At 40.1% G+C, this 15,394-nt stretch overlaps 1 protein-coding gene across 1 annotated transcript in view; it reads right to left on the reverse strand.

The window, feature by feature from the left end:
* Positions 1–10,152: 10,152 nt before the first annotated feature.
* Positions 10,153–15,394, reverse strand: part of CPEB4 (cytoplasmic polyadenylation element binding protein 4) — a 43,068-nt gene continuing 37,826 nt past the window's right edge. Inside the window, exon 8 of the mRNA XM_035559735.2 lies at positions 10,153–14,640. Within this exon, the coding sequence (XP_035415628.1) occupies positions 14,413–14,640 (228 nt within the window). The 3' untranslated portion in view covers positions 10,153–14,412. The remainder of the gene's footprint in view (positions 14,641–15,394) is intronic.

Raw genomic sequence — 15,394 nt, forward strand, 5'->3', positions numbered from 1 at the left:
CCTTTTGAAGGTCATCTAAGAAGAGAGTTTAGAAAGCATATCCTGAGTGTTTACAATAAATTCTTGAGGAAGCTGTAGCATCCCATCCTTCCAGAGATGCTTATTTCTGGTCCCAGCAGTTACAGAACATCAGTCCTCACGTCATGCCATCATCTTGCCCATTTCTGCATTATAACCATGTGGCAACTGGGTGTCTCACAAACTTCACGAAACAGATTTCAAAACAGTACAGCAACCACAAATGAAGACAACACGTTTCTGGGCAATACAACTAGCTTTTAATTCCTTTTTTATCCCCTCAGTATGGCAGCTAGAAAAATTTCAGCTGAAAGAGGAAATGGTGAGTACACTGAGGCAAGAAATCACAATAATCACCTCTGCTAGTGCTAAAAAACAGAAGCAAGGAGAGTAGGCTGAGCTTTTGGAGTTGAGACACACAGCCACAAGGAGGAAGGACTGGGATGAGTTCCCAGCAGGGTGAGGACAGCAGGCTTCCCAGGAGCTGCTGGACAGGCAGGCGAGGCATGCAGATGAGTGAAAGGGTGAACGCACATGGGGATGTTGAACTCAGTCACAGCTGTGGGCTCATCCCCTCCTGCAGCACAGCTTTAGGCAAACCAGCGTTCTCCAGGCCACCACAGCCCCATTGCCAGCCACATCATGGCAGCAGAACTTCCAATTAGCAGTAGTTACAGGCTGTCTCTGAGCCACTGATTGGCATCACCCAGTTAAAAAAACAGCAGAACTGGTGCTATTAATTACAGCCTAATATAGCATCTCTCTTTATCATCTTCAGAAAAATGTCTTTTAAAAGAAGAAAAATACAAAAATAAATAAATAAATAAACCTGAAGATCAACAAGTTAGCAACACTCAGGACCACCCTATCTCTGTCACCCAGCATTTCCAACCCCCCGCCCTGGATTCTTCTCCAGAAGCCAGGTCACGCTCTCCATTTTCTCTCCACTTCATCTTGAGCAGCAGAGCTCTGTTTCATAACAGATTGCAAACAGTAGGAAACTGCCTAATCTTTCTTCTGTGCTTTAAATAAATAAAAGACACCCACACCCATGCCCATCCCAACTTTCTTTGGTCCCAGCCACAAAAGAAATTTAAGAAACATCTTCGGGCTGTTACAGCACCGAAGGCGAAAGCAGCACAGTGACACGTTGGTTAGATGGGACTCGCCTGAGAAAAGGCAGAAAGGGCACAGAACTACGATGTGTAACAGAGCAGCTCCACAGATGTTGGTTATTTTTGGCCTCATCACAGGAAAGGACAAGGTAGGCTGTGCTGCATTGCAGCCACCTCACCTTGCAGGCTGGAGACACTGCAGCTCAACAAAGTAAGAGTTTGGGGCAAAAAAACTGAATTTTTTCACTCACATGAGTTTAACACCACGATCCAACCCCTCCCTAAATACCCAGTCTGACTGTACACAGCACATTAAAAAAAACCTTTGTGCCACATTCACTTCGCAACATCTGCAGTCTGACTGGGACAAAGTGCCAGCCCAAAGCACCACACAGAAATGGTGTCCCCTGAGAAGAGGAGGGCATGGCAGGGGCCTGACATCAGCCCCATGCTCTCCCAAGGCATGGAGGTCCCCAGTCCCAGCAACACGTACCATGGCACAGGCTGGTATCCTTCACCCCACCACAGCTCTCCACCTCCTGGGCCCTGCCAGCAGCGGCCGATGGCTTGGCGTCAGCCTTGTCCCCACGTGCCTTGGCTGCCCTCTGCTCCCTGCTCCTGTCCACGGGGCTCTGCTGGGAAAGCAGGGTCCTAGACTGGCCCACCTCAGCCCACTTGTAGCCCCTGCCACAGCGGATGAGGGAACCGCAGCGGTGGGAGCCGAAGCTGTTGACATAAATGTGTGGCACAAGCGGCCTCCCCTGGCTGCAGCCAGGCTCCATCTTTGGTGGACAGGCCGGCTGCGAGGGCGCTGAGGAGAGCCTGGGGAGGCGGGGGCTGAGGGAGTGGGCGCCCAGCTGCTGCACTGTGGGGTACGTGGGCATGGCGTGGGGGCCCTGCAGAGCACCCCTCCTGCCCCATCCCGTCTGCTCACCACTGACCCATTTCAGTGTTCTGGCTCGGTGAGGGAAAAAAGGAAAAGTAACTATTTTCTGATCAGGAAGGAACAATAAGCTTAGTGAAGGGTGGGCCTTGTACCACCCAGTCACGCACACAGAAAAATGGTTTCTCACAAAATTCCAGCAGTTCAGGAAGCATCCCCCTGGTTTGATGAGCCCACTACAAGCTGGTTATAACTCAATCCTCAGATGAGATAGCAACCTATTCCGCAAGGATGCCTTTGGCCAGCATTATAGAATCACAGAGTGGTTTGGATTGGTAGAAACCTGAAGGATTATACTGTCCAACCCTCCTGCCATGGGCAGGGTCGCCTTCCACTGGATCAGGTTGCCCAGGGCCCCATCCAACCTGGACCTGAACACTTTTGGGGATGGGGCATCCACAGCTTCTCTGGGCAACCCGGTCCACTGCCTCACCACTCTCATAGTAGAGAATTTCTTTATGTCTAATCTCAATCTACCCTCTTTCAGTAAAGGTTTAGCACAAAGGACACAGCCTGAAGTCATATATTGACGTATTTGATGCAAATTATTGATAAAGTGATAGTGATATACGGGGCTCCAGGCTGAAGGCAGTGATGTACTATCCATCTTTGCTGCGATTTCCAGAAGAGGATCAAGCGGCACCTCTTTCATGTGGGCCCTTCTACAGTTCCTGTGTTGATACAATGAGTTTTCACACCAGTATACCCCAAAATAACAGCCTACCTGCCAGTGCATGGGTCACGGGTGGGTGGGTTTCGAGCCACCAGCATTTATGGAATCTTAATTAACTGTTGTCATTTTGTCCTTCTAGCAACAGCTGGTGAGCATGAGTGCCATGTGACACCACTACAGCAAGGCATTCTTTGGACAGGCCAGCACTGGGGTTAGGACATATTGTCAGTGACAAGCAGGATTTCTCAAACAGCTTAAGAGCGCATCTCTCATTGATTTTTGCTTTGGCATTGAAATACTGCTCTGTATGATTTCTCAGCATTTCAGCACCCTTAGCTCTCAGGAGGGAAAGCATTACAAATTAAAGACTGTGAGAAGACTTTTTCTGACTCATCAACAGGAGCATATGAATGGTACCGGCAACTTGTCACCCTGGAATCTTCCCCAGCTTTCAGAGACCGTAAGACTGAGAGCCCTCAAGGTCTCCAGAGCTGCTGTGCCCTTGTCCCCTTGGCAAGGCAGGGTGCTGTGCAGAAGGACCCCACGAGATGGCAGCCTTACCTACCAAACAAGAGCGCTCCCGTGTCCCCGCAGGAACCTGAGATGTAGGCAGGGGAGCCAAGGGGAAGGAAAAACCCACAGCACTCTTCTGCGAAGTATCCCAGGATTTTCAGTTATTTTATACACTGTCAGAAAAAGGCATCTTGTGTATGCAGTTGAAAAAGAGGGAAATAACTTCCAGAGGCTCAGCCTGACAGTTTGCCAGAGTAATTTGTTATGTCCCAATGATAAAAGGACATCTACTGCAGGATCCAAAGCACATGGAATGAAAAGGAGGTTGTAGTTATATAATATAACTACCGAGACTGTGCTCTCCCAGCCCCCCCCGCCCCCTCCCCCAAACACACACACAAAAAAAAAAAAAAAAAAAGAGAGAGAGAGAGAAAGAAGGCACCAGGGACTCACTCCCTCTTTTTCAAAGACCTGAGCTGACAGCTTGGCCTAGAGAGGTAGGCAGTGTGTTCAGCTTGAGGGAATGAAGCTCAGAGGGAGGCAAACAAATAGCTTCATTAAAAACTGATCCGGAGTACAAACTTTGTCATGTCCATTAATCACAAAGCCTTGCTTAAGAAAGTGCTTCTTTTGCTGAAATACACAGGTCTCAGTCCACAACCACCCAGAGAACATAAATGCACGCACATAAATCTAAACAGCACCCATTTTCAGTACATGGCTTCACACTTTGCATGACCACTTGCTGCTGCATGATCCCGACCAGGAGTTCGCTTTGCCACCTGGCTGCTCCTGTCCTGTGGCCCTTTCAGGGCATCAGGGCTGCCACATCAGTGGGTTTTCTCAGCACCTGTATTTATGTCATACTCTTCCACACAATTTGTGATTTATAATACAAATACACAACCCTCGTGTGACTCATTTTGTCCATGTTCCTCAACAGCACATTGCCAGGACTTTGATCTCAAAAGCAAATTCAGCTCAGATCCCTTGTAGAATCTGTTACTGCTGACAAAAAACAATGCCCCCTAAAGTCTTAGAGAAATCTGCAGAACTGGACACTGTTCACGCTCCTTTCCACATGTGAACTGACTACCAGCTACTTCTGTGTTTGTTACTTTGAACAAACCTCTCAGCTTTTCACCGCATCTTCAACTGTCTAGTTAAAAATATACCCAACTGTAGCTTTCAGTCTGCACCTCGTCATAGTTTGTTTTGTATTCAGATGTCAGCTTCTTCAGCTCAGAACATGCATTGTTTCCTGCATTCTGTTGTTTCAGTTTTACTTGGTAAAGTATACATTGCCTTCTATTAACCTCAAATACCATTTTAAAACGAGACAGGTTTGGTGGTAGCCTGCCTACAATTTATGCCAAGAAGGAAGGAAAGATCCAATAGGCCACTGCTGCATGCACACTTAGGGATTTATCTCGTGTCACTCCCCAGCAAAAAGGAAACCCATTCTCATTTGAGATTTGTTTCTCTGTGAGGATTATTTGCTGTGGACTGCAAAGAATTACTCAACATAATACTGGCAAGGCAGATTGCTTATTAAATACTACATTATCATGTTCAAATTGTGAATCCATCTAGAATACGAATTTTAACACTGTTAACCAAGATTTTAATGTAGAAAGTATGCTAATTCTGAGAACAGCTACAGACAAACCTTGTTAATTATATCCTCACCAGTAGGACAAACAATTACTGTATCTGTTGTTCTCACGGAAGACTGAGTAAGAGTCACTGGAGTGAGGTATTTTATTAGAATGTGGTTACTTTACAGAACACACTGGAGACCATTTATTAGTATAACTAGGAATCATTATGAAAACAAAACGCACCACTTCTGGTAAATCTAAGCAATGCATTATGCCTTCAGTTTTTGCTTACTTGTAACATTTCATAATTTACAGTAGATCTCAGTTAATTATGTAAGCAACAACACAGTGCAGCAGAGGCATAAAATGGCCAGCTGCCATTTTTACACACCTGCATTTCATATTAATGAACCTGCATATCTCAGATTGCCTTACAAACCATGCATGTGGGAATCACTTCATCCGCACCACTCATAAGGAGAGGCATATTTTCCCATTTATCCATGCTGCACATAAAAATATTTAGCACATTATAAACTAAGTTTGTTACACAAAAGCCTGAGTACCCCCTTGAGAGATTTTCAAGTCACTGAGAAGAACCATGGACTTTATAACCAAAACCCAAGTCAATGAGACTGAAACACTTGGTTTGGAAGAACTTCATGTTAAGGTATTTAAATAAAGATTCCCAATCTGAAATATAAACTATAGAGTGACTCAAAAAAGGCAAAATGATCGCTGCAGTAACACCAGAATACAACAGCCTTCTTACTGGAAAAAACTCGTTGTCATGGGAATATCACAAAAGGCAGGTGAGGACTTCAGTTTCTCTGATGTGTCTTTTCCATGTCAATGTGCAAACTAGTTTTATTTAATGATGACACCCTTTGTTTCCAATTCAGTGATAAGAATACTTTACCTTGGCTCTTTCAAATGTTAGGCTGCAGGAATTATAATACTGAATATTACTACTGTAATTCTGGGAAATGTGTACTCAGACCTTCCATGAACAAGCAGATGGGGAAGGTCAGGCCTACCTGAGATAAAACTCCAGATTGTCTTCTCAAACTGTGGAAGAACATGTAATCACCAATGCACTTGTCTGTGTAAGAGAGACAGTTCTGTGTAACTGCAGTATAAATACCACTGAACATACTCGTTCCTCAGCAGCGGGTGCACTCTGTAATGGTACTGGGGCCTTAGCACAACTGTTCCAGTCCCCGAACATTCACTCCCTTCCCTAGCTCCAGAGACGTAAGGATGCTGCCAGGAGGGGAACAGAGCAGGGCTTCTGTCTCCAGGGATTGCCAGTTCTGCAGAGAAAATTGAAGCAGTCCCTGCTTTGTCCTGCCATTAAATTCCTCCAAACACATCCTCCTGTGAATGCAACCCTTGAGCAAATTTCCTCACTACTGACTGAAGAACTGAGTTGATTTTGCCAGTGTGTACAGAGCAGCATCTGCCTGTGAACAGCTGGCCTGCTGAAGTAAAGCTGGGGGCTACTGCCTGCTGCTTACGATGAGAATGTTCTTCAAAAACCTAAAAATCACATTTAACTCACTGAAAGAAAATTCAGAATGTACTCCATACACAAACCAATACCGGGCAAGTGCTTAAAGCAACAAGCACTGTCTTGAAAAATGGCACTTTGCTAAACTGACAACTTAATGCTTTCACATGCATAGCAAGGCAAAAACAATCACTAAGCAAACTGATCTTGGTTCATGAGTCAGCAGCAGTGTGAGATGGCAATTTAGATCAAGCAAACAATTTCTCAAACATTAGGTTGGAGAAGGTTGGCAGACTTTTTTTTTTTTTAATGTTTTTCTCTATGTGTGAATTGATATCCCCCACAGATTACAAAATTGTGTTAAGAGATACTAAGGCACACAGCATGTGTGAACTGCATCTACACCATCAGTCTGCCATTTAAGTGAAACCAATGTTCTTCACTCACATGAAAAGCAAACCAACTCACTCTGCTATGCAGATTTAGAATCAAAAAAATGCCACATCACCAAGAGCAACAAAACTAAGTCCATTTTAAACATCAACATTCATGCAAAATCAAAAACCTGTTCTCACAGTTCCCCAGTACCTGTGTTGTATTCAGAGGATTTACTCTCAGCTTTCATGACTCACTAAAATTAAATTTCAGGAAGAAAAAAACAATCAAACACAAACCTTATATATTTCCATATTTTATATACACAAGGAGAACTGAGAATTTTTGACTAGCAAATTTTTGGAAAGGAACCTGAACAGAGTAGTAGTACACTATGGTTTCCCAAGCTCAGTAAACAAGATGAGTGAGGGGGCTTTCCTTAATAATGGCTACATTCAAATAAATTAATATTTACAATTCAAAAGCCTCTCTCCAACAAGCCCTACAAAAAGTCAGCGAATTATAGTTTGGGTGGCATGAAAGCAGGTGATATCTGATAGCACTAACAAGAGCATCACGTTTCGGAAAGACTCTCTCTCCATCTTAAACAGGGAGTTCAGTAACGTATTTAGAGCACCGATTCAGCCCCTCTACCCCCTTCAGTTTCTATGGCTGGGAAGACAGCTGCAAGTATATTCTTATCCCAGAGGCTGTTTTTCATGCTGGCAGACTGAATCAGCTTATTTTACACAGAGGAAGAGATGTCAGTGTTTTTTCCTCATCTGTCCTTTCTGAGGCTATTATTTGTCTTAGATTTCCTGTAGGCAAGCAATGCGCATTTTGGACTGCGCCTGAGCAGGCTTTCATAGCACTGAATAAACAGCAGCTGGAGAATCAGGACAGACAGTAGAAACTGTCCAACAACAACTTGACAGCTAAGAGACTCTCTTTAAAATATACCTTAGCCTTTTACGCTGTACTAGATGGGTTTTATCCATCTCCACCCAAACTGAGTTTCTTCACTGATGTGGAATGTAGCAGTTCATTTAGTGAAAGTAGCACCCAAGAGAAAGCTGGTGGCTGACTGTGCTCAGCGAGCAGTTTGTGCTGAAAGAAAATAGTTGAGATTCATGTACTGTGGAAATTCTGAAATTCTACCCCGCAGGCATATCTCCACCTTCTGGAGTCTGCCCCTAGCGTTTATTTATAGTTTCTGGACAAACTGAAACCCAAAAGGGATTCGATATATCAGCTTTCCTAGAAAGTTACTCCTCAGCAATTCAGAATTGGCCAAAGCCCTCACTACGAAGAGCGGTTATTTTCAGTTTTGAACACTCCAGACTTGTGGTATTTCACCTTTTCTGAGGTGAATTTTTTAGACTCTGCCTGTGTAATGAGATTTTATTTATTAAACATTCACAAAGTATTTTGCAGTCTTCAGATGGGAAAAAGTTTAGCATTAATTTACACACCCCCAGATGTAAATCAGATGCTTTATCCTGATAAACACCTCTAAGTTTATATCATTTGTGAACTGAAATCAGTCTGGGAGTGCCTTGTTTGTGGAAGACATCACTGTGCCACCATCATGGAAAAGCCCATACCGATGGGCCAAATTTCAGGCCTATCGTACTTGTTAGAAACCATTATCAGATAAAACACTGATAAGCACATGCTTTCTGAGAGACCACTATGCACTTGAAAGTAATATCAAGAACTTGTTATCACTTTGGGAGAGGCCGAACTACAACTATTTCCTAACAATGCCAACACAGAGAATAGAGAGAGAAGACTTCCATTACCAGCCAAGTAACTGGTCAATATTGTCTATATATTATCATTATTTGCTAGGCAGACATCCCATATCTAGCCTCTACTTTTAATCCAAAGCTTACCAGCATTTTACGATTATTTTTAAATAACCATTTCAAGGCACTGAAAATACATGCATGGAGTCACCAGCAGTTTTTTTATTCTTGTTAAAAAGGCATTAGCTTTGAAGTTTACATCATCTGAAGCCAATGGTAATTCCAGTGATTAGCATCTTGCAGAACTAATCCCATTATAGCTCAATTCTGTAAGATCTGCATTTCCTGAAGCACCCATGGAAAAGAATTATACTCAACATCTATCAAACATTTACAACACCATTCCTCAGATGATGGCACAAGAGATTAGTAGCTCAGATGCCAATAACAAAGTGCTGGCCACTGCAGCAATATACCAATTTTGACTCCGGTATTGTATTTTGGGCAGGAGTTTGTCTCACAAGGTACACGTGCATGTTTCAACTCACAGTTCCACTCGGAGCAGCTACCAGACCAACCAAAATTACGCTACACTGAAGCTTAGCTATTTGTATCAAAATATGGAAACCGAAAAAAAAGTTTGGGGAATTGGCAGCCACTGAGGATGAAAAACTCTTTTGAATAGTCCCCGAAGGGCAGATCCATAAGGTGGCAACACTTCACAAGGCACTTCAGACATTTCAAGTTGAGATACTTTAAATGAAAGGCTGACACTAGCAAGCTCATCTAAGAACATTCTTGAAAATTCCAGACTTTTTCCTTCTGGGAGTATCAGATTACAACTGTGAGACAAGTAAAAAAGAATCCTTGTCTGTCCATGCCATGTTTGGCCTTCACGGGCCCTGGCTTAGTTATCTTTTTGTCCCAGCTGCACAATGGTTTCTGACTTACGTCAAGTCATGCATTGCATGTGCCTCAGCGGTATTCTTCTCATTAAATATGTCACCTGCCCAGTTAGCTTGACGTCTTCGCTCTGTAGTGGTTTTCATCTTTGTCCCTATGAATTAGCAGCAGACAGCACAGAGTAGAAGAAATTGATCAAACTATAATTCTTGGCTAGGCCGGTACACTTCAGAGACAGCAGAAAAAAACAGAAACAGCAGTGCTGGAACTGCTGGAAGGCTTTTCCAGAGCTACACAAAGATTTCTCAACAAGCACCAAATACTCAACAAGCACCAAATTCACAAAATTAAGTAGAGAGTGTTCAACATTCCCTAAAGACATCTGGACCTAAGCAGTAAAAATGGTTCTTCTTACAGCCTGATTCAACAGACAGCAGTTCTACAGCCCCCTAGACATCGCCCTTTCCAGTTCTGCAGCACCGCACATTTATTTTGCAGCAATTTAATGCAGTGTACAGGGCACTCAACATCTCTCAAGTGGTTACAACCTCCCTCACACGTCCCCTACAAAACCATGCCCTAGGTTTTGACCAGAACAGGGCCATGGAACTCAGCCTTAAGCACTTTACACACCACATAGTCAGACGTGAGCCATACACTTCATCAAAATCACTTCCCAAGGCCCACGAGCTTCAGCCACAAAGGAACATGTATCTACAGGAAGCTTAAAATAAAAAAGGTTAAGAAGAAGCATTGAGTTAAAAGTTTTATTCATTCAACATCTCACATTACAAATATTTAAAAATTATATGCATACTGGTATAAATAGTCATTTGCAAACTATTTAATAACATTAATTTTTCACTAGCACTTCAACAAATGAACTCTTTAAAAAAAGTAACTTGTGTTATATAACTTAGAGTAGAACATACAAAAATATGAACTTAAACGTGAAAATGACTTTAATAAAAAATGAATTACCCTTATTTAAAATGCTATAATAAATACTACAACCTCCCCATACACAGTAAAAACTATATGGAAATTCAGCCAAGTAGTACAATTAACTGACATACTTAAATAACTTTTCCTTCTGATAATATGAGCAATACATTGGGGGAAAAACATATTAGGGATTAGTAAAAACTAGACACCCACTTGCTAAAAGTTTCACTTCCAAAAAATATAACAAAAAAATCTGATGAAAATTATAAAAACTAATTATACTTTAAAATTTAAAAATATAAAAAATAAAACAGTTGAATACAATATTGTCCCAATTCTTACAATGCTATCACAGTAGCTTTAAAATAAGATAATAAAATAAAGCAAATGACCAAAACCTTTTATTCCATTTTTTTAAAAATAATCTCAAATTTACATTAGTAGAAAGATTGATTTCTGATTCTTTTCTTTAGAAACACCAGCAAGAAAGAGGATTTACTAGAACAGTAGAAAATGACATTTTTAAATGTCTGCAATTAAAAACAAAGAATTACACTGCAAAGATCTTCCAGAAGTCTGAAATAGGTATTGCACATAACTTGAAGTTAACTTGCCACAATTCATCACATTCAAGTTTTAAATCACCTTATAACAGAAGGTTTTAACTCTTCTAAAAACAAAAGGGGTGAATTATCAAGTCTTTCCAACAGCATCCTTATAAAACGCTAAATTCATTCACTGCAAGTTTTAAATTTGCATTCTGCAGAGGTCTGTGTATGGAGAAGTATATACTATACCAAAAAGCACGGGGCAGTGGGGTTCCTTTACATATAAAATAACCAGAAACACTTTATTTTACATTGCAAAAATAACCATGTAATTACTCTGTAACTACATTGTAAATACATGGCCAGTGCCATGCTAGTGTGATAAAACTACATGCTTATTAACCCCTTTGCAAATTGAAGTGATACCCTAAGACTGGTAAACTAATTACATGTTAATTATGTTTGGAGCTACATGGTAACCCCAACTACAAATCCCATGTAATCAGAAGGACATGTAATCACTATTTAAGTACAGAGTAATGTATATAATTGTTTATGCCCTGTAAATCGAAGTGTAACCAAATAATCTGTAAACACGCTTGTCACACAATCACAAGTGAATATTAGTAGAATAACAATTTCTTACATTAGTCATGCATACTAACATTACATGCCTGCCACCTAGCAGGCTCTCTTTTATTCTTTAAATATAATTTAAAAGAGCAGACACATTTCTGCATCAAACACCTAACATCAATTTTTTATTAATATTAAAAATGGCTAAACATTCACCAAAAACGTCTGCATTTGTGTATAATTTTTAAAAACTTAGTAAGAAGCGGTAGACAATTCTGATGTTTCTTTACTTTTAAATTCTACACTATATTTATGCATTTAAATTTCAGGGTCTAAAGACAGTGTCATTTGTCACTTTCATGCTTTTCTTCTTTAATTCTCAACTTTACATATACTATTTCTTAAATTATATGTACACCAAATACCTGGTGCTGGGCTAAGATGTTTAAGCAACATGCTTTCTTTTCTCTGCAGATTCTAAAATAGCATTGCCAGTGCACAACATCCATAATTCAAAATGTATGCAGAGCACTGAAATGTATAAAAAGCAGAATATAAGAAAATAAAATTTATTAAAATTATTTATATTAAAAAATGAAGTATATGAAGATCTCTCAGTAATAAAAGTACAAAAAGCTACTCTTTGCAATATGAAAAATTGAGGTATTGCATAAAGAGATATCCCGTCAGTGAAAAGTGTGCCTAAAAATGCTCACTGTTGGAAAAACAAGATATACAAAAGTAGTGCATAACAAATATACATTATGTGCATGACAAAATAAGTTAGCTACAAAAACACTGTACCGAAATTCAGCAGGTCATGTACAAAGGGAAAATTATTATTCAAAGCTAGTTCTCAAACAGTGTTATTTCTTGTAATGGTAACCCATCTCACCTGTTTACTGGGTAGGATCGGCACAATAGCACACCCCAAGCCACCTACAAGCATTAAAAAAATTAAAGGAACATTCCAACTATAATTATGTACTTCAGAGAAAAAAAAGTCCCTGACAATCTACACAAGAGCACTCTGCATTTGCATTACTGTTGTCAATATTTTCAGGGATTTCATTAAAAGCAGCTCCCTTTCTATACTTGACTAGTAGACAGCAAATGTCTCCATTTTGACCTTTGGAACTCGATAAGGTATAGTTCATTAAAGCCTGTATTGAAAATAAAAACTACTTCTCATAAAGATAATCTGGGCTGGGGGAACAGGATGAGGGGGCTGACAAAGGCTTTCAACGGAGCAGATGTTTTCTGAGCAGTGCTGAGGCAAGTCTTTGGTCTGAGAGAATCTAGGATGGTACCATGCCGGTCAGGCAGTTTAGAAGATTGCCACTGAATTTGTTTGCACACTGCTAAATAATCAGTTCAGAAGTTGGCCAGGGCATTAGTTCAAAAGTAACAAAAATAATTTTCAGAACTACTCCTTCATTCAACTATTTCAAACTAAACCCCTGCACCCACTCTTTATCATTCAATTAACATGTACTGTGTTAATGCTTCTCAAGGTAGAACTTATTTATAATAAAGCAGGCATTAACTTAGCAATCTTGGCACTTCAAATACCTGTGTTTCTTTATTTCTCCATATTAAGTTCTGAAGAGGAGGAACCTTAGCTGGAATTCCTTTCTACAGGAAGAGTAAGAAAGGCATATGCATGCTCGCACCGTTTCATGCAAAAATTCAGAAAACAGTGCAAAACAAGACTTGGAAACTACTTAGGTTCATGCCTTCTGTTACAACTAAGTTAGAGGGTATTTAAAACTAACTTTACATCCAAGATGGGAAACCAATAAGCAGCCAATTTACTTTGCGTGACACATCTGAATATCAAAACTTCAGAAAAAATCAGTGATATCCTTGAGGTATCTTTAGGTTTTCTACTTTTTCATGTCAAAATGGAGAGCAAAGGCTGGCCCCTGATGAATGTTAGTATATTAGGATATAGAGTTATATATAGCCATCAAAAATAAAATCTATATATTTATCCTTCAGGAGAGGAAATGCCAGTTAACTAGTTGTCATTACTCTAGCTTTGGTAGGATTTCTAGGGCTGTAACCAGACAATTGAATTTCTTAAAGGAAAAAAAAAAGTGCACTCCCCCCCCTCAGTAGTAACTTTACTCAACTTTTACATTCAGGAATTCTTAAAATGTAATAATTTTGATGAAAATATAATAAGCTCTGCCTATCTCATTACTAATTTGGATGTGGGTGGTAGTCAGAGGCAAGGTCAGATATATACCGAGCAAAAATTTCAGCCTCAAAACCCTTAAAAGATTAACAAAAAAAAAAAAGAGAGAAAAAGAAGGAAAAAGAGAAATAAAGGAAGAAAGAAAAAAAAACATTACTATAATGCTGCTTCAACTTTGCTCATGCATTTTTGTTGCTTTAAACATGCTCTTTCCTGTTGATAGGTAAATGTTAACTTCATCTGTTGCTGGAAAAATGTGAAGTCAAAACAAAAAGAGAGGCAAAAACAGGCTTCCCTGGGGGAAAGTGTCAGAACAGACTGATAGTGTTATTGTTACATGGTTATTTTAATAAAAGTATTCTTATGTTCTTTATTAACAATAATTTAATTAAAAAAACAAAATACTCTATTGTTTCAATTCTCTTTTCTTAATATTTTTCTCTCCTCTAAGAAAATGTTGCATGAAATTAAGTGTTCTCTCTGTAGTAAAGACAAGAGAATGCAACTCACTTGCAACATGTTATCAATACGAAAAGGAGTTCCCAATACAGTTTTCAATGACAAGATTCTACAAAATACCCATATTATAGGTCATTCTTTCATTATACTATTGTTAAATTACAGACTACTACAAAAGGACATGCTATCTTGAATAAGAGAAAGGGCAGGGTGGGGTAGGGATAATCAGGATAACAGAAGAGTGCACTTAATTTGAGGCCTGCATATGAGCACTGCAGTGATCATTTAGTTCCAGCGGAATGAAATATGTCTTGGGCGATCTCCTCCCTCCTTCACCAGGGGCTTGTGGAATTCCCTGCCAGCGCGTGAATGGATAGCAGCCCAGCAATATTCACAGTAATACTGCAGACAGGTAACATTAGCACAGAAAAATGGAGCAAATTTTCCACCGCAACGGGCCCCCTGACATTCATCACAAAGCTGATCATCCAAGACATATGGCTTAACTTCCACCTGTATACAGAAAATGAGAAGAAAGTTTTACAATTCTTAATTACAATGTAGATGATGACAGTTCCACAATACATACTGTCTGTATTCTAGCAGGATTGCAATCACAGTTCTCTAGTGGGGAACAACACAGATGAGAATTATCCTCCTCATTACACTTGATCATAGCCCTTAATCACCAAAAACCCTGGGCACTTAACTTGAGAATGATTCTGCTCCCACCATCTTCCTTGATGAAAAAAAAAAAAAATAGAAACCAATGCTCAGCATCAGTTTCACACATGTCATTTATTTACAGAAAGGAACAATGAAGGTGTTGTTACAAAGCTGATATACACAGATTCACATCAAACTACTGGAAAATTCTGGGGGTTTATTGTTAAGTATGGTGATGCACAGTTAAGCTCCCATTCAGGTAGGAATGTAAATTGTTTACGCAACACTGTAACTGCAGATTAAATATGCATATAGTCTGCAAATTGCAATGCCTGAATTCTCAACTTAAAAAAAAATAAATCATTACCTTTAACATACATTTCTGTTTTCTTTTTTTCTGTGGCTTAGTCCACTCAGCAAAAAGAGACCCATCTAATCTTGCTGGTGTCAAATATGAAGCTTAAAATGGGACTGATGACTACCTAACGCAGTTGGCATTAAGAGCCAGATGAGCAGAAGTAATTCAGCACAGCAAAAGAGAAAGGAGAAGAAAAATTTCTTCAAGTTCTTAACTGATAATGACTCACAGGAACTTACCAGC

This window comes from Cygnus atratus, chromosome 14 (genome assembly GCF_013377495.2).
Source record: "Cygnus atratus isolate AKBS03 ecotype Queensland, Australia chromosome 14, CAtr_DNAZoo_HiC_assembly, whole genome shotgun sequence".
NCBI classification, from domain to species: domain Eukaryota; kingdom Metazoa; phylum Chordata; class Aves; order Anseriformes; family Anatidae; genus Cygnus; species Cygnus atratus.